The 21,266-nt window shown below is 38.0% G+C and overlaps 1 protein-coding gene across 9 annotated transcripts in view; it reads right to left on the minus strand.

Annotated features, from left to right (window-relative positions):
* The window catches only part of LOC127421751 (RNA-binding protein Musashi homolog 2), a 418,524-nt gene that overhangs the window by 115,525 nt on the left and 281,733 nt on the right, over nucleotides 1-21,266 (minus strand). For all 9 annotated transcript variants that reach the window (XM_051664845.1, XM_051664841.1, XM_051664843.1 and 6 more), the window contains exon 8: nucleotides 3,988-4,070. In XM_051664845.1, coding sequence (XP_051520805.1) covers nucleotides 3,988-4,070 — 83 coding nt within the window. The remainder of the gene's footprint in view (nucleotides 1-3,987; nucleotides 4,071-21,266) is intronic.

Raw genomic sequence — 21,266 nt, forward strand, 5'->3', positions numbered from 1 at the left:
AGACAAGCTTAAAGGAATATTCTGGGTTCAATACAAGTTAAGCTCAATCTACAGCATTTGTGGCATAATATTGATTTTCACAAAAATGTATTTTGACCTGCCCCTCCTTTTCTCTGGGTTTCAGTCAGGCACTTACAATGGAATTTAATGGGGCCAATCTGTAAACATTAAAATGCTCACTGTTTCAAAAGTTTAGACATGATTTTAGTGTTATAATATCATGTACTAACCTTTGCTGTGTACAGTTATAGCCAATTTTATAACTTCGTTGTCATGACGATGGCTCAACACACTCTAAAACCCTAAAATGACTGTAAAAATGACGATTTTTAACAACTTTACAGCTCAAATAATACATGAGTTTTAACAGAAGAATTCATGTAAGTGCTTTTCTAAAATTATAAGCTTCACATTTCTCCCTTTAAACCCTCCAAAAATTGGCCCCATTCACTTCCATTGTAAGTACCTCACTGTAACCTTGATTATTGCTTTTTTTAAAGAAAAGGAGGGACGAGTCAAAATAATTTTTTGTGGTAATAAACATTATGTCACAAATGCTGTCGATTGAGCTCAACTTGTATTGAACACAGGAATATTGCTTTAAACCAGCTAAGGCAAGCAAACATGCTTAGACTAGTTATTTTCATGTATTTTTTCCATCTCAAAATTTATTTCTAAACCGTTCATTTCACAGTAATCTCTATCCATCTCATCCCCTTTCCATGGGATCTAAACTTCCAGCTAGTTAGGGCACCAAGCCCAGTGTTCCTGTCCTCAAGCTTGTGGGATCAAGGAAATGTCTCCTGAATGTTTAATGCCTGGCTGGATTTCCAGGCTAGATATCAAATGAGCTGATCAGGAAGCCTGAAGTCTGTAGAGACCTCTACCGGCCCAGCTTTTCCAGACTCTGGAACCATTTAGGGTCATTTATGGATATCCAGGGCCTGGCAGCTTGTGAGTAGCCTTACTGGGTCAACAGAGCCTCTCTAGAAAAAGCTACTGAGCCTGGCTCACTCTCCGCTCCACAGCCTGGGGTCGGGGTCACAGATGGTGCTTCTGAAGATGGCGACTCACCAAGCAGGCAGTCGACACACGGAGCTGGCATTCCACAAGCAGAGGGAGATCATTACGGCCACTGTACAAAATATTCATGATAATAACAATATTACCATGGTAGAATTAGCAAGTCAAATATGCACACAGGCTTGCTAGCAGACGATGCTTCAGAGACCACTTTGATCTTGTTGGCAAAGGAACTTGATGATGGCAATTGAAATCAGAAGAAGAGCAAAAGAGAGCAGGAAGACAGGGTATGTGCACAGTGTTTACTGTTTTTCTCAAAGAACATTCCTTGACCTTATTCCTGTTTTCACGCCTCGCATTTGTGGCAAAACATCTCAAATATGATGCCACTCTTAGATCTGAAATGAAGTACCATGACAAAGCTGTCATTTGAAAGGGACAGTTCAGTCAAAAAAGGAAATTCTGTCGTCATAATGTTGTTCTAAACCCATATAACTTTCTTCCGTGGAACACAAAAATAAATGTTAGGCAGAATGTTAGGGACTGAGAGCCTCAGTCACCATTTACTTTCACTCTATGAAAAAAACAAGCAGTGTCAACAGTCTTCTAAATTTCTCCTTTTGTGTTCAACAGAAGAAATTAAGGGGCATAAGGGTTTGGAATGACATGAGTGTGAGTAAATGAAGACAGAATTACATTTTTAAATGCTTTTTGTATGATTCCCCTTTTCCCCTATTTACCTTTTTCTTAAACCTTCTAAGCTGATATTAGCTATGCAAGCAATTCTCCAATGGTCCAATTTAAGCTAGCCAGTCGGTCAACAACGAGGTTCCTGCTAAGAGACACTGGGGGATACGTGTAAAAAAAGAAATAAAACTCTTGCTTTTTCTAGTCACTCATTGAATAATGAGAATATTTGATGTGATATCATATAAAAATCAATGGAGAGTCAAGGAGAGGCTAGGCCTGTGTTGTCATACTTGGAATGGAATACTGGGATTCACTGTCATTAACACTGTGTTTAAATGAATATTCAGTGTTCAATACAAGTTAAGCTCAATCGACAGCATTTGTGGCATAATGTTTATTACCACAAAAATCAAGGTTACAATGAGGCACTTACAATGGAAGTGAATGGGGCCAATTTTTGGAGGGCTTAAAGGCAGAAATGTGAAGCTTATAATTTTATAAAAGCAATTACATTAATTCTTCTATAAAAACTTGTGTATTATATAAGCTGTAAAGTTGCTTACATCATCGATTTTATGGTCGTTTTAGGGTTTTAAGGTTTACGGCCTTACATTGTCATGGCAAAAAAGTTGTAAAATTGGCTATAACTTTACAAAGAAAAGGTAAGCAAGAGATTTAATCACACTAAAATCATGGTACCACATATATTGTTTATGACTTGTGGCTATACTTTTGAAACAGAGAGTGTTTTAACGTTTACGGATTGGCCCCCATTCACTTCCATTTTGAGTGCCTCACTGTAACCCAGATTTGTGCTTTTTTTTTTTTTTTTTTAAAGAGAAGGAGGGATAAGTTTTAAATGAATTTTTGTTGTAATCAACATTACACCACAAATGCTGTCGATTGAGCTTAACTTGTATTGAACCCAAAAAAATTCCTTTGAGGAAGCCAAGCTACAAGCCTCTCATGATTTACAGAAGTTAAAATACAATCAAACATGTCTTTTGAAAAAGTTATAGTACTACTAACAAAACATAGCTGACTCCATTACTGTAGAATATAACTAACTACATATTTTAAATATATAACTATTTCATGAAATCATGAGGGATTTAATCAGGGCCATAATTTTTTTCTAGCACAAAAACAATGAGGGTTTTTCGAATGAATGACTAATCGTCCATAGGATAAATTTACTTTAAATACATCTAAATATAATAAAGCTATAATTAAAAACACAGTATGGACAGCAGCATTCAATAAAATATTTCACTTTAAAAAGAAGACCTAAAATTTGAGTAGGGACTTCTGCATAGCGACTCTTATGAACCGTCCAAGTGAACCTATTCACTAGAATGATCAGATTATTTTCCAAACTCCCTCTACACTGCTACTTGATGGAGAAAGTATCCTGTATTATTATAATTTTTTTAAATATAAAATGTTATACTATTTTGATAACAGTTTAACTACTGTGACACTACTGTAAAATGAAGTCAAATTAGTAGTGTCACAACTTTTAGTTACTCCCCAACACTGTCCATCAAAGCCACAAGTCAGTTCTCTTCTCCAGCTCATGGAAAACTCCTTGAGGCACATGCTTCTCGGTAATTTGTAAGTATAAGTAACTGAACTTTACTGACAGTGCTGACCTTCATTAAAAACTCTGCTAACTGGCTGTCATGTAGAATGACACTAGGATTGTCCTCATTTGGTGAATTGTTGAGAGCAGTGCGAGCTGCATCTGTGGCCTGTCTGTAGAAACCTCAAGGTCAGTAACCGTGTCCCTCCACTGTCCTTCATTCTCGAAACCTTGGCGAGACATTGGGAATCTAATACAAACCTTAGCGGCAAACATGAAATCACATGACAGGGCATCAGGTGCTAACATGCAAGAAGCATCCATGCTTTGATTTTAAATCTTCTTTCAATCTTTTGCACTGTACACTTTTAACAAGACCACGGAATGACTGCCACATCTTCTTCCAGTCTTCCCTGGCTGAGGGAATTGCGATGGGGAGAGGAGACAGGCCTTTTCTCCAAGCTTGGTAGACAGGGATCCAAGACACAATTTCATGGTTTGTGGCCAGTGCACACCAGTGACTCCTCATCCCCTTGAATGTACACTGGTCAGGGGAAAGGGATGACACACACCCGCCCTCACTGTCACCCTCTGTGTACAGTGCCCATTATAAGCACCCATTATGCTTCCAGCATCAAATATTAATCTCGGTCCCTGAACTGAAAAATTGCAAAGAGGTGAAACCAACTTACCATTTTATTATTGATTTCGTGAAAATGAATCTCGCAGACCTTTTCCACCACGTCTTCATTCTCGAAAGTTACAAAGCCGAATCCTGTGAAGAGGAATAGGAAGAGGATGGAGGGGCCGAGGAAGGGGGGAAGAGGAAATGGAAAACAAGGAAGAAAGGAAGAGGGGGAAAAAAAACAGCACATGATTGAAGTGAACCGACACAGAAGCAGTTAAATGAACAGGAAAAGCAACAAATATCTGTTGATTGCCATTATCGTATGGAGCAGGCATAAATGAGCCACTGAGTCGTGCAGCAATCTTCGTTTTATCTGGTCCTAATGCCATGCAAATTATGTATCTAGTACAGAGCAGGAACTCTTTTGCTGTTAAAATGATGAAGTCCTGGGCACTATTAAAATAGCTTTGAGTCTGTTCCTCAGAGATGACGGAGGCTCAAAGCTGTTTTAATAGGATTTGGAGAGCCAGCCAGCATCTAAATTCCATTACGAAACATTTGATGTTTCCTTGCAAGCTTTTCAATACATGACACACTGTTTTGTCTCATTTCTAAGTGCTTTTACTGAGGATCCATTTTCACCTAGAGCACAACAGAGTAAAACCATCTACTAAGAACAAGGCAGACTGGCTGATTAACAAAAAGTATGAGCCTTAAATTAGACCTGAATGTTTGGTTAGAGAGTACTGATCATTTGTCCAACACATTTACACAAAGATACTCAAATACACACAAAACTGGGGTGGAGAAACGTTCTGAAATGTGGGGTGCATTCCCAGTTGTCCCAAGCCCGACTACGGCCCTGGAGGGGACACATTGTAAACCTTACCATCTTGGCTCATGATTATTAATTAGGTGACATAACATTTGCCATTACCGCTTGCATGGTTGTTCAGTCCATGGCCAGAACCGGTTGGCAAAAGCTTCTGTTTGATCTTAAAAATGCTGTTTTATGTAGCTGGTTAAATTTTCTTGGCACTGCACGACAGGCAAACCAAAACACTTAAAGGGATAGTTCACGCAAAAATTTTAATTATCTCATCATTTACCTACTCTCATGGCATCCCAGATGTATATGACTTTCTCTCTTCTGCTGAACACACACAAAGATTTTTATAAGAATTTTTCAGCTCTGTAGGTCCTCACAATGCAAGTGAATGGGTACCTAAAGTTTGAAGCTCCAAAAGGACATAAAGGCAGCATAAAAGTAATCCATAAGACTCAAGTGGTTAAATCTATATCTTCAGAATTGATATGATAGGTGTGAGAAACAGATCAATATTTAAGTCAGTTTTTACCATAAATTCTCCTCCCTGGCAAGTAGGTGAAGAAATGCACAAAAAATGCAATCGCCAAAAACAAAAGAAGAATGTGATAGTGGAGATTTATAGTAAAAAAAAAAAAAGGACCTAAATATTTATCTGTATCTCCCCCAAACCTATCATATCGCTTCTGAAGATATGGATTTAGCCACTGGAGTCTTATGGTTTACTTTTATTATGTCCTTTTGGAGCTTCAAACTTTGGTACCCATTCACTTGCATTGTGAGGACCTACATAGCTGAAATAATCTTCTAAAAATCTTTGTTTGCGTTCTGCAGAAGAAAGAAAGTCATACACATCTGGGATGGCATGAGGGTGAGTAAATGATGAGAGAATTTTCTTTTTTGGGTGAACTATCCCATTAAAATATAATCCTCATTTACCTCAAAAGTGGGTGGACAAGACATTATTGCTAGCCTGGCATACATGAACTTACAAAAACAGAGACAAAAAGAGCAAAGACAGAGCGCTTATAAACCGGCTCGGATGCCCCGTTGCTTTTAGACAAGGCTTTTGGCTTTAAAGAAAGTGAGAGATAAGCCCCGGGGTCAAAAGGACAAACGGGTTGACAGAGAGCCCAAAACAGGAAGCTGTGGAGCCCCTCTCAATGCCGGCCGTGATAAGAGCAGATGAAGAGGCGGGAGGGATGATAACAGGGCACGAGATAAACAAGCCAGTGGCCTCTGGCCCGGCACCGTGCGACCTCGCCGCAATTATATGTACAGTTTGTTTTGTTTAGGGAAGAAAACACCACCTGAATTATCTGCTCTCTGACTCCAAGACACAGTGGCATCCACTTCCCGCCCAGCTGGGGTAAACACAAAGGTTCGGTAGAGGTGGATGGCACGCTGTTTGGAGTCTACAGAATGTGGTTGCAGACAGATTGATGGGGTATTAGTAGTCTCGAGCAGCCAGACCTTCAGCAGCATAAGGTGTGGTCTGTAGCTTATTCTTGCCAAGAACCGCCCACAAGAGCCACCTGACTGACATGTACTGTAAAGCAAGAAATTACACATTGTAATGTTTGATGGGTTGTTTAGGGGTGGGTTTATCTGAGAAATGTTATGTTAATCTACAGTCAGCCGGTCATAATTGCAAAATTGTGGAAGGCCTGAACCTCACTATGAAAAAAAAAAATCATTAGGTGAATTTTTTATGTCAGAAAATAAAGACCACTGGGCATTAAATCTCTTAAAATCTCATCCACACTATTAATCTGTGGGTAGACTATGGCTATCAACTTTGTTACCGCAATCGTGAAGCCGCAATCGTGAAGCCGATTTCATGATTCGTGTCAGGGCCGCTTTGAACTCCACATGAATAACGCTTGCAGATAAAAACGTCTCCTGCGTTTTGGTGATAGTTAAGACTTGATGTGCTTCTGTGGTAATTAAAATGTGCCTTACTTAGGCTAAAAATAAAATACTTTATTTCTATCATAAGTCCCATCTGGGCTTGTTTTGTACATCAAATGGCACCGATTTGTTGGATTTGTTTTATCACTGACACTGAAGCGCTGTTGAGTGTTGTGAAGTTTGCGTCGGTGAAATGACTCTGGGCGGGCATATCGAAAAAGTTTTGCCCTTCATACAAGTGTTTATGCTGTTTTATGCTGTATTAAAGGTAAATGCGTTAATCACAATTAAGAAAAAATTATTAACTTTTTTAACTAATAGCGTGCGTTAATGTTAATTCTGACAGCTCTACTAACTACATGACTTTTTGCCAAATAAATAAATAAATGGATAGTCAGATTAGCACTTATTAGATCGATAAACAGTTTTCCAGTTTCACGTGCAATATGCATCAGATGGTTTATGAACAGCCTGTGGACATTCCAAGGCCGTGCTGTCTGAAGCAAAGGCTAGGCTACAACCATATGAGGGCTTTGTATTGGGGCATGAGGTAATTAAGGGCAATTATTGTATGTACAGGCTGTATGGGTGATCTACAGTCATTGCCGCCTTGCCATTTACTCTGGAGTTGTCGGCCCTGGATGATAGCCAGTACCCCCTCATCGACCCTTCAGTCTGGGCTTAGCAGCCTCTCGGGCTGACATCATTGACAGGAAGTGAGTTACAGGGGCAGCCGCCCCATGGGAGGATGCTGGAACAGGATTCACAGCCAATTACCCAGTGACCTCGTCTCTCGCAATGGCTTCCTGTACAAGCCTATTAGAACATCCTGTGACTGATCAGACCTGATGATTCGACTGCAGGCCGGACCAGGTCTCGCAGTGTCCTCCAAGGTCATACATCTGACACTGTCTCCACTCTATATACCTGTCTACCATGCTCCACCTTTCTTAGTATAAATCTTGTGGTCATGGACATGAATGAGAGGATTGGGTTGATGAAGACACTTTTTTCTTTGTTTCTTGCTGAGCCAGCCTGAAGCATCTCCATACCTGTTGCTTTTATGTCCTTAAAGTGATACAGTAGTACTACCAAAAATTATATTTGTCATCATTTACCATTACGTCATTCCAAACCTGTATAACTTTCTTCTGTGGAACACACAAAGATATGTTTTGAGCTGTTCTCTTCCATAAAATGAAAGTGGATGTGGCCAATGGGTTGTAAAGTTCCAAAAAGGACAAAAAAGCAGCATAAAAGTAATTCATACAACTTGTGCACTATATACCAAGTCTTTAGAAGCCATATCATAGCTTTTGCATGAGGAACATACCCAAACTGAAGTCTTTATTTACTGAAAATCTTGCCTGACAGCCGTAGTCACAATTTATAAAAGGTAAGCTTGGACAAACTTTTATATAAAAAAAAAAAAAACGTATTTTATTTTCCACTGAAAAGGAAGAGACATACAGGTTTAGAAATACATGAGGGTGAGTAATTGGTGACAGAACCTTAATATTTGTGTGAATGATTCCTTTAAAAACTCAAGAGCAGGCCGACTGCACCAGCTAATCAGAGAAGATATCACTTTTCTATCTGTGCATAAGCTTGTGCTCTCGCAGGGCCTGATTATTGCTGCCTTATGTCCCTTTGTTCATCATCTGTTCATCTACCTTTGTTCATCTTTAAAAAGGATTCAACAGGAATCATCTAAAGCTGTGTTTGTACAGCCAGGGCAGCAATAACCACATGCAAACAATTAGCATGAAATACTCAAAGCTTGTATCTGCAGCGATGTGCGCTTCTCTGTGATGCACGCTGAGCGCAGGCTAACTCATGCAAGGGTGGCTCTTTAAAGAGCACCCCTCTGCGTGGAGGAAACATCCCTGGCGATTTCAGCCCAGAGACATTTACATGTGTCTGCAGGCCCAGGGCTGATGGGCCTGCCTTTGAAATCATGAGAGGCAGTTAGTTTTTCATCTCGTGCCTCCGCGCCCTTATCAGCCACACAGCGACCAGTTCTGACAACCAACAAATCAGCTGTCTGGAGCAATTTCTCAGCAACCGGGAGGGAGCTAGCACGCGTTGGGTGGTTTGGGGAGCCTGCCGGAGGCGAAGGGGAGGGGGAGGAGGGGTTCCAGTACCTGCACCCAACAGGAAAACACCGGAAATAGACATTTCCCTACCAGTTGATGAGTCTAGTATCAATCCTGCAAGTCTAAACTATTACAAAAGTACAGAATTTGACTACCATTCTTAATCAATTAATGTAACATTACTGCATATGTAGCTGACAAAGTGTACATGGACATTTTTTTCATCAATATCAAGATTATTGGTTAAAATGAATGTACTAGGGCTGCAACTAACAATTATTTTGATAATCGATTCATCTTTGATTATTTCTACGATTAATCGGATAAAAATGAAATTGTATTTCCTGTATTTTATTAAAATATGATTTTTCAAAAAACTTAAATGATAAAGGGCATAAGGATTTGGTTTGATTTACATTACTGGATTCGCGATTCTATACTCTCACAAAACTTGAACAAAGCCAGAATCAGGAAAAGTTAAGTTTGAATTTATTATCATTATTACTTTCAGGACATATGCGAAACAGTTCCTTTAGTTGTAAAACTTCACAAAAAATGCTCATCATTAAAGAGTAAAATGATCAAAAGGGCATGGAGTGGGACAAAAAATCAGCCCAGATGGCAGAGGCCAATGGTGACACAAGAATAGAAATATTAATCATTCTCCCCAGCTGAAAAATACATAATTATGTACATTGTCACTGATTACATACATAAGTATTTTAATATTATAGTTTTAAAATAGTATTTTCACTGATAACATGTTTCTAAACTATTCTTAATATATATATATATATATATATATATATATACACATATATAAGTAAAACAATGTTTGCCATAGTATAAATTTACTAGTGAAATCAGACATTACATTTTTCATTATCAGTAGGACTTTCAAATATCAGGACCGTTAGCATTATTATACATTATATTCAGCATTACATACAGTTTAATATAGTACAATCATCTGTAAAACCTGTGCAAATTCACTCGCGCTGAAAAGTCTCATCCCGGTGCTATTGCATGCGCTTACATGAGCAGGAGAAGAAGAAAAAAAAAAAAAAAAAAAAAAAAACACACTTTAAAAACCGGCACACCTTGACTGCTGAGACTTCAGTCTGATATCCATGAAAGCTGCACAACTGATTACATTGAAACTGAAATCGTGGTATGATGTAAAAAGATTAGCTGCCTTTCTCCACAGCGGTCAGTTTGATTGACGCGGATGCGCGTGCGCGCTTGCTCATTAGAGTTTAAAGGAGACTCGCTTGTCGTAAGAATAAACAGTTTTGTGAAATACGCAGCTGATTTGAATGCATAACATGTTTACATTATAAAACATAGAAAATAGCAGTAAAATGTAAGTGATGCGCTGGAGAGAAACAACTCTCGCGCATCAAACAGCACAATCAGTCTGTCAACGCACCTGAAGCAGCAACCGCTCCATATTAAACTGTACGCTTATTATCTTCTTTTAAGTGTTTATTGGCTGTGTCTCCTTTGGAAGGCTGCGTGCTAGGTAGAACGCGTCCTTTGAAGGATGTAGTATACCGAGCGTCCTCCTTTAAACAAGCCTCGATTAAACAAGACGGCCTTCGTTGGACAAACGGAAACAGAACTTAATATGGTTGCTATGACAGCACGACACTCTTTAACAAGCGCGAGCGCTTTGAGTGAGAAGGGAACAAAGTCTCTTTGGAAGGGAATGTATGAGGTACATTTTAGGAGAGTTATTATGATGTAGAGAGAAAAGAAAATAGATTTTACAGGTGTACTTTTAGTCTAACACTTTATTTTAATTATATATTAATATAATTATACATATTATATACTCTGCACCCATCTACTGAGGTACTTCAACTTGGCAATTAACATTACTTGCATTTGAACATCATATGTACGTCATTTTTTTAGACATTTCGGTTGAAGCAAAGAATTGTGGGTTGTGAGTGCCCACGAAGGATACACCTCATGCATCCTCCGAATTGCCGTGAAAGAAGGTCACATTGGAAGGCTGCATTCGAAGTGTCACTTGCGACAAATGCGACCTCCGGAGGACGCAGCCTTCCAAACTAGACACAGCCATTAAGTGCTCTCGTGCCTTGGACAACTTGGGTCGTGTTTTTTTCTGCTTCAACTTGTCTCCGTTGTATTTTAAATGAGTTTCAGTGAAGTGACGTCACTGACGGGGCTTCTCAGTGCTTACCACAAATATCCAACTAATCCATAATGAAATTCGTTGTCGATTATATCCATTATCGAAAATTATCGATTTTATCGATTAGTTGTTGCAGCCCTAGAATGTACTGTATGAGAGAAAGTATATATTTTTAAATTCTGTTTTTTAAAAAAATGTTTTTTTTTTTTTGTTTTTTTTTTTACCATTTTTATTCACCTTTTTGCATTAACTCACTCATTTTAAATGGCTTTGCGGTGTGAAATATAGGCTACATTTTTAAAAGTACACATATTCCATGTAGTCTCTTATTTAATACGAGGTCATAAAAACTGTACACATAATAATAAAAGAATAAACAAAATGCTACTGAGAATAGGTTTATATGGAGGATAGAATGCCATGCCTCTGGATACATTAACTTCGCAAAAGAATTTCATGTCAATTATCCATTCATAGCAGGAAAATATTGTAAGAGAGATTATATGTATGGAGAATTGAATAATTAATGAATGAATGACATACTACTTTCTTTTTTCTCACAAAGTTGTTGGTGTTAATCAGATCTTGACAGGTATAGGCATCCAACATATTCTTAGTACAAAATGCAGGGTGCCCACACTTTTTGATGAGTGATATTCCATTATATTCCAGTCATTTGTGATTTGCCTGTTGAATGTTTAATATTTAAATTCAGACTGAATCATTAAGATAAATTAGTAAAACTGGTTCAAAATAATGATTCACTCTTAAGTCAAACACTGAACAAGAACATATTTAGCCGATTAAATATCTTAGAGCAGAGCGTAACTAGAAAAAAAAATATTTTTAAATATAAATGATTAATTATATAAAAAATAAGTGGGGCAAAAAAAAAACAAAAAACTAATAGTTCCTGGTTTGCCATGACCCTGAAAACGACAAAAGTACCATTTTCACATCCAACAACTACAATCGTCTACTGTCTAACTACATCAAGTGTAGCAGGAAAGATCGGGTAACGATCTTGCGTGCTGTCTTTGCTAGAGCTCATGGTGCTATTGACAGGGTGATCTCTTGACCGAGCATTGGAAACGGCAGCAAATCAAAAACCCTCCGCGCCGCTAATGACGAGAGCGACTAGGCGGCTAACAGGATCTCTTAATGAAGTGCAGATATCAGGGCCCTCTCCGCATCCCCTGCAAAGTCAAGCGAAGGAGAGGACGGAACAATGCAAATCAACAGCTGCCTCTGTGCTGGAGGAGACGTTGCATTTTCCACCTCAAACACCCTGAGGCATTATCTCGCTCAGTTAGTGACTTAACCACTCTGAACAAGCCATTTCCTTACATTGGAAACCACTTCTGCCTTACAGCCCACCTACACCAATGTGCCATTCCCACAAAACACGCACATCTGTTTCAAAGCTGTACGCTTGAGCAAAAAACACATCTATTTTTTTTTTCTTTTAACTCGTCTTGAGATCCCTCAATGACAACACATGGATTTCCAATCTCGGGGAGGATAATAAGTGTTAGTGGCTATTACGGAGGCGTCTGGCCACCATCTCACACTTATTAGCCAGAGCGAAGCAGACCGGGTCTCAACAGACACACAGACATTCACAGCCTCTTACAAAACAAAGAGCCACTGCCACGGTGAATGCCAGTCCCCCTCGGAGCCCAGCACAAATAAAATTAAAATGCTAAATCAATGAGTCTTCCTCTGACCTTTGCTTAAAAAGCTGAGGGTGCCCGGAGCAGTTCGATGTATTTAAAGGGAAGAGGTACACAACCAAATCAGATATTATTACCGCCGCCTCGTATCCTTCCCAGAGACCAGATATGGTAAATAGATTGCGTGCTGCATATTAAACGGTGGGGAAAAAGGCATCCTTTTCTCCCAGTGGCCTACGGACATTCTCATAAATGCACCGACACACTTGCGCACATGCCAAACGAATGCACACCGTTTAGTTTGCAAAACTAAATGGATGGCGTATCGCCTAAATCTGTGATTCATATGATGGTATGCAAGATCAGATCCTGAATAATATATGACCACAGGATGGAAAGAGAGTTTTAAGCTGGAAAATATTAAAACAAGCACAGCATTTAGTGTAAACAAAAAGTCCCTGTCTGCTGCAAAAGTTTGGAACCTCAAAAATCTTCATGCTGAAAAACAAAACAAAAAACAGACACATTAAATGAGCTGAAGTGTATAGTGTTTTCGATGTTAAAATATCTTCTTCTATCCCATCTTAATGTGCAGACACAACTACAAATAAGCAATTAGTCTCCCTAAAGTTGGAATATCCTCTTAAAGGGATAGTTAACCCAAAAATTTAAAATCTCTCATCATTTATTCACCCTCATGCCATAACAGAAGTGTATGACTTTCTTCTGCTGAACACAACGACTTTTAGAAGAATATCTCAACTCTGTTTGTCCATACAATGCAAGTGAATGGTGAGCAGAACTTTGAAGGTCCAAAAAGCACATAAAGGAAGCATAAACGTAACACACACACAACTCCAGTGGTTAAATCCATATCTTCTGAAGTGATATGATAGGTGTGAGTGAGAAACATCAAATATTTAAGTCATTTTTTAAATATAAATTCTCCTCCCTGCCCAGTAGGTGGTGATATGCAAAAAGAAAGTGAATAGCTAAAAACAAAAGAAGCGAAATGTGAAAGCGGAGATTTATAGTAAAAAAGGACTTAAATATTGATCTGTTTCTCACCCACATCTATCACATCGCTTCTGAAAATATGGATTTATCCACTGGAGTCATATGGATTACTTTTGCATTTATGTGCATTTGGGACCTTCAAAGTTCTGCCCACCATTCACATGCACTGTATGGACCTAAAGAGCTGAGATATTCTTCTAAAAATCTTTGTGTTCTGCAGAAAAAAGGAAGTCATACACATCTGAGATGGCATGAGGGAGAGTAAATGAGAGAATTTTTTGCTTTGTTTTTTTGTGAACTATACCTTTAACATTGCACCATTTTTTGAGCTGTCCAAAATTAGTGGCGAAACGATTAGCATTTCAATGGCAATCCCAATTCCAAAAACTAAAGAGGGGAGTGGCTGATGGTCAAAATAAATATGTGACACAGACTAATTCAATTTAAATAAAGCAATTAAGGTGTAAATGTATATGTTGTATGTATAAAATTTATCTATGTAAAACAATTTAATAAATATAATTTAATATATATATATATATATATATATATATATATATATATATATATATATATATATATATATATATATATATGAAAACAGAAGTTGTGCATTTTCCACTGACATTGACTGTTGGAAGATTTTGGAACTTACTCAATGGAGAGCCAACAGTTAACAGCCAGTAATCTCAAAACGGCCAAATATCAGCAGATTTATCAGCCTAGATGCTATATCGTTCAATCACTTTCCAACATAGTAACATTGGCTAAACCAATTGCATGTGGCTGGTTACCAGTTTAAGGAATGTTTTGGGAACTTTCAAGTTGGTTTTCAATGGTCATCTATCCTGGCACTTGATAAGCTTGTCTACCTTCTGCAATAACCAAACTGAATAGTTCGTGCAAGTATCAGTTAAGCCTTGCCCATGTAAAACTAGGCCTTGGAATTTAAGTGGCTCCAAAATTATCTTTGCTTCATCATGGTTTTCTGAAGATATCTGGTAAAATGCGGTCTATCTATTCCAAAGTTTCAGCATCCCAAAGCACAGTTGGGTTTCTCGCACCAGTATAAAGGAAAACTTATGACACAGCTGCACTGCATGCTTTCTGCATCATCCCCCTGTAATAAATGCTAAGCAGAGCTGCTTTTTTAAACACAGTTTGCTGATTCTGAGGCATAAAAACCTGGCCAGTGACATTAGCATCTCCGTCTGTTACAGGCGGGTGGCCGCCACAGTGGGGAGGTGACAGGGCAATATTCCACGGCATAAGTTAGCATATGTCTGCATGTGTGTGAGAAGAGTTATTTTTTTGGTTTATAGTGTTTTTCCCAATATGCTTTTGAATCTAACAGCTATCAATTAATTTCTCCTCACTCTGATAAATGGGCCCCCTTCCTCATCCATTAATAATGAAAGGAGAAAGCACTATAAGAACATCTGTCAGCACGTTTCATTTTTTTCCTCTGCAGACAGTTGGCTGTCCCCGTGCTCGCATGTGCTTGGAGGAGCTCTATTCTTCAGTTTGAAGACACCCATGGGGAGTGGAGAGAATGATCCTTAGGAGTCAATAAATAGATTGGCATGCATCGATGGGAGTTTGCGGCCTTATTTACACATCCGCTTAATCAAAAAGACGATGGGCAGGGAGAAAAATAGCCTCTTGCTAAGCTCTCTGCAACTTGGAACTCTTGTAAACTAAATGAGACTAGACAGCGTAATCGATTGTAGCTCCAGCCACCCCACTACATTATAATGACTTGGGAGAGACATTGCTCTCGGAGAAACCAGAGAGAAAACCTAAAAAAGAAGTTTGAAAAATGGAGAGAAGTATATAAAAATGAAAACTTCTTGGAGCTGAGTGCCGTCGCTGACACTGTATTAATCTTTATCTCCAGTCGAGTGCATGTGAGGTGTGGTGGATCTCAAGGACTCGGAGGTAAACTAAGCCACGATACCAGAAAACTAGAGGTTCAAATGAATGCACCTGTCATTGGAATGTTAAAGGAATATTCCGGGTTCAATAAAAGTTATGCTCAATCAACTGCATTTGTGGCATAATGTTGATTATCACAAAAAGATCGAGGTTAAATGAGGTACTTACAATGGAAATGAATGGGGTCAATCTTTGGAGGGTTTAAAGGCAGAAATGTGAAGTTGTAAAATTGGATATAACTTTACACAGAAAAGGTTTATAAGCGATTTCATCACACTAAAATCATGATAACACACATATTATGTCTTGTGACTGTACTTATGAAACAGTGAGTATTTTAACATTCACGGATTGGTCCCATTCACTTCCATTGTAAATGCCTCACTGGAACCCAGATTTGTTTTTTAGTTTTTTTTAAAGAAAAGGAGGGTCAAGACAAAAATAATTATGCCACAAATGCTGTCAATTGAGTTTAACTTATCTTAAACCTGGAATGTAACTTTAAAGAACAAGTTTTATTAGCAAAAGTGAATAAACACACAAACGTTGACAATGGCTGCATCCGAATTCCTGTACTTTCATTCTAGGTATGTACTGAATTCTATCAAGAACTTACGTCCTGTCCCTCTAGGACCCCGAAGCGGTTTTATTGGCCAAAAGTTGTTTTGGGTATTCTATATGGTCGCTTGAAGATTTATGTTGTCTTAATAATGAAATTACATCAGTTAATGTTGTGTAAGCTATATACAGTATATGACATATAACATGGCATAACTAAAGCAACAAATGGTCAAGTTATATGTTTCTCTTTATGTTTTCAGTTAGCATGCTAACTGATTAGCCTGCTAAGCTAACATTCCATCACATGTTCCTTATAGTTAGCAAGCTAAACCATTATCTTACTTAACTAACATATTCAGCACAAGTTTTTCACGTAATTATGTTAAAACTTTTAATTTCTTGCTATATGGTAAAGGGATATGGTATTGGCTAAATTTACATGATCAGCTACAACAGTAATTATTAAAAGACACTACTGGGACTATATTTCATGGGGGGACTGAATACTGCATGACGTCAAACATACTTCTGTAGCAAGGAAGTATGCATATTCACATGCAGAGATTGTACTAACAAGACAATTTTCCTATTATATTGTCATGGTGGAATGTGGGAAAGATCTAGGAAGTCATCCTTTGAAAGGGTGCCCTACCTTTGGTTAAAAGAACTAACATTAAGGTCACTGGCGGACCCTTGCAAGTGGCACTGAAGATTAATGTCAACATTAGGCCCTCCAAAAGCCACCTAACTAAAATACCAGCCACTTCAGAAGAAGCCATTCCTCTCTAATGGCTAATGATCAGAGTTCTTCCTCCCTCATTACAGAAGATGGATGAATGGAGAGGTGCAATATGTGCACAGTCAGCAGGGTACGTCTGCACCAATGTGGAGCACAGTTCAGAGAGAGAAAGAGACTGGGGACATGGACACCCTGAACCTAAACATTTGATTCAGTTACTTCAATTCAATAAAGTGAGTAAAATCTTATATCACAAGTTAAAATAAAAGATAACCTACCAACTCAGCCCAAGTAGAACTTATAACTAAACTTTAAGGTGTAAGTGCATTTAAGACCCCCATTTATCTGAAAGAAGCTCTATAAATCCACTTTTTCCACACAAAAATATCATAACTAACATCTTTAGGGAGTCCCAGACAAGTTTTCTCAGAAATACCTGAGAAACTGATATGATATTAAGTCCGTTAGATCTCATGTTCTGTTGTGATCTGAGAGACCCCTAGGCCCATTAATAAAAACAATAAATAAAAAATAATAACATCGACATGTCAGTTGATACTTAATGGCTTTGATGAAAACTGATTATAGACAAAATGTAAAATGCTTTCACTGTCCTCTATAAAAAAGTTTTTTTTACATTACTTATGTTTGGGGTTTCAGAGACCCATGATATAAATTATGAATAAATGCAATTAATTTTCACATACTAAGACTTTCTGTGTACACACTGTAGCAGTACACTCATACCAATTTACACTAAGAGTTGTTTTGACTCACAAACTCTATGGACCCTCCGGCAGGTCCAAAGGGGGTGCGTCAAATCACAAAAAAGGTCCAGGTATACAAAAGTCAGACATATGAGGTATCATTTGAAAGCTTAGAATCTGAACTTTTCAGAGAATACCATCACTTTTGCATTTATGTTACATAAAATAAAAAGAAATTTGTCCTGAAAACATTTATGTCGCAAATTAGCCTCAAGGTAATGGGGTAGAAATATTGATATGAATATAAAAGTCTTTCACATGGCACATAAATGGACAAGTCATTTACCAATTGAAAGCTCTCATTCTCAGGAATGCGACTATACAGTTTATTACCCTACAGCTTGACTACCATTATAATTCTCCCATCAAAAAGCTCTGTGAATAAATAATGTTAGCCAAAGTAGATTATATTAACAGAATTTTAAAATGATCTAAGAGTCTGTTTTTGAATGTTTGTGATTTCAAACTTCAGCGGTCAAAACGTGCACACAAGCCCTTTAATCTGCTTTAAGATGCTCTCTTTCTCTCTTTCTTTCTTACTTACTTTCTTTTACTGTAAGACCTGTAAAAATGTCTAACTTCAAGCATTTAAAACTATTTAAAACTTTCAGACAAGGTCTCGTCAAACCAACATTATAGTTTGTCTCGACAAACTTTATGTTTCTAGGTCAGTACTTTTGTACCACACAAAAATTAAAAATAAAATATCTTCTTTTTCCCAACCATCTAAGCCCAGTTATTTTTGTAATATTGGGGAGAAATGCAGTTAAGCAATGAATAGTATAATAAATGTTTTTGTTCGACAGCACTTTTCATACAAAGCATAAAGCTTAACCCTATAAAGCCTAAAGTATAAAATAATATTCAGAAATTACACATTTTTAAAGAGCGGCTCAAAAAACGTTTTTTTAGAAACAAAGGCAAAAGGGTCCTATAAGCGGGCTGGGGCCCTCATAGTCACAGGGCCCTATTGAGGGGGCCTTGTATAAGCTGACAGCTGTGCGGGCCACATATTCAAGCATATATAAACATTTGTTTTTAAAGTTGATGGGCTACCAGACCTTGCAGCCAGGGCCTCCCCAGGCCCCTGGTAGTCAAGGGCTCCTGGGCACTGGCCCGGTCTGTAATACACCTATGCTGGGAACCCAAACATAAAGAAAGTAAATTCAATCTCAACAGAATATTAAGAACTCAAATATGAATGTGTCAGCTTTACAAACTCAATTTAAACTGCTGTGATCTGTTTGCAAATGAAGATGGAAAACAACATAATAAATATGTTCTGAAGATAAAATATAAAGGGAAATACATAAAAGGGAAAAAAATGACACAGCTTGCAGCTTTTCTACAATTATCAACAAAGAAAAATATCATACGATTTTAGAATTATTAATAGTACTATAATCTAATGTGAATGTTACTTGAAATGTCACTCTGAACTTATAAGACCTCCTACATAACATGTACCATCTGGTCTTTCACTCTACTCTAGAAGTTGAATCATAATAATTCACCATATTGCAATGTTTGACAAATTCCTCAATGACTAATATGAATTAAGCTAACTGTAATTTCACTGTCAGTTCCGTTTGACTGTCAACACGCCAAATGGCATAACAAAACAGAAGATTAAAAAAAAGCAAAACTAAGCTAAAAAATCTATACTCTCGCAAACGATTGAGCCATCTTTTTGCAATCATCCCCCAACATTTATCCCATTCTCATCTTTAACTATGCAAATTAGGCTTTCATTGTGTTTGTGGCGGTTCGACTGGCTCTGACAGGGCCGGTAATGAAGAGCCATATGGGACGGAGCTTTGAGCTCAATGCTTTCTGACAGTTCTTTCTTTCATAATCCATAAACTCCATGCAGTCTGCTGCCTTTTTCGCAGGCGCTGGAGCAACAAGTCCAATTTCACCCCTCTCCCCTGCAAACAGGCTAATGTGATTACACTTGCATCAAAACAATTTGAGCCTTAATTACAGCAGACACATCAAGGCGAGGGCCATGATAGGAATTTCTCAAAGGAAGAAACTGGCATGACGAATTAAGGGGAGAGAGATATAAAAAAACAAAAAAAAAAAACAATTAAAAAACATATCTTAAAATGTGCCGTTCATTTGCCGTAAATGCCAGTGGTGGGAGCTGTCACCGGGCACCGGTGTTTACCCTTCAATGTGAAATAAAATTGACCCATCTCACTGAAAAATTATTGCATCAGTGTGCCTAATTATACTCTCTACAACAGGTGGTCTTTATGTTGGGATCGAGCGCAAACGAGTTTTCTCTCTGGGTCATCATGTGCACCGCTGATATTCAGTAACATAGTTAATCCGAAGGTTTAAACCAGGATTGAGATGGAATTGTAGAAAACAAAGTAAACACAATACTCATTCAAATGCGGTGTTCTCAGGTGAGAAAGGTCAAAGGTCAGGCTTCAGTGGACGTGTGGGAGTCTTCCTTCATAGTGTGAGCCCACTTAACATTCTGACACACAGTAACCTGAAGCTGCTAATAGATGTCTAATTGATCATAAAATGTACACACATGAATCCCTGCCTAATCTATATACCTCATTTTCTTTATCTTACCACGGTGCCAACATATAAATACTAAATATGTTCTACACACAGAGATGTTTCAGTGTTAGAAAGAGTGCATACACCTAATTTTGTTTAATTCAAAGACTTTAATTTTGTAATGTTCTACTCCTTACTGGCCTTGTTTAATTTGGAATATATATAGCAATAACAGTTACAATATAACACTCAGATATAAAACATTTTGTGAAAAGTTGAATTGGAAAAACTGACAAGAATTACAGAATTTCTTACATCCCCCGTTTGCATTAGTGACAGCATGCATTCGAGCTGGCATGGACTCCACAAGTTTATTCAAAACCTGATGATCCATGTTGTTTCGGCATGATTTGTGATGCTGTTCCAAAAAAAAAATAAAAAAAAAAATCAAAGGAAACAAGGAAATCTGACCTTTTGTACGCAAGAGTTAACATGGTGAATGTCACAAATTTGCTTCTTTTAGTGGCGACCTAGAAATAGTGCTTTATCTTAAATATTTCAAATTCATTTTAAGCCTCAACCATTTTTTGGTTTACATTTTTTTAAATCCCACAGTCGTAATTTGTAGGCTTAAATTTGTAATTTTGTATCAGTGTACCATTGATAAATGCTGTTAAGATGGATGCGCAGACAGACCGGGAGATATTAGTTTAGACAGACAGACAGACAGACATATAGACAGATAGATAAACAGATAGATAGTAACAGAAAGCACTCTTTCTCTGATGTGCCATTGAATAATGCATTCTGCACATTTCACCTTCTCCCTCACAGAGGTCTGTGGATCTCAATCATTTTGACTAATTATCCAATCCAAAGTCTCTCCCAAACAAGTGCCAACTCTGTAACAATTAAAGCGATGGATCTCATTACCACATTTTTCTATTGGGTATTTAGATTCATGGTGCAAAAAGTCATTGTCCTTGAGCTGGTCACCTAAGTGAACATTGCATCAGGATATTATGTGAAGGGAGGAGATACAGAGTAGTCAAGGGGAAAGAAAAAGAGAGAGAAGCTGATGAGCAATAAAGGTTGTTGACTGTTCTGAAGAGATATGCTACTGATGGTTAAACTGTC

The sequence above is a fragment of the Myxocyprinus asiaticus genome, chromosome 31, assembly GCF_019703515.2.
Source record: "Myxocyprinus asiaticus isolate MX2 ecotype Aquarium Trade chromosome 31, UBuf_Myxa_2, whole genome shotgun sequence".
Lineage (NCBI taxonomy): Eukaryota > Metazoa > Chordata > Actinopteri > Cypriniformes > Catostomidae > Myxocyprinus > Myxocyprinus asiaticus.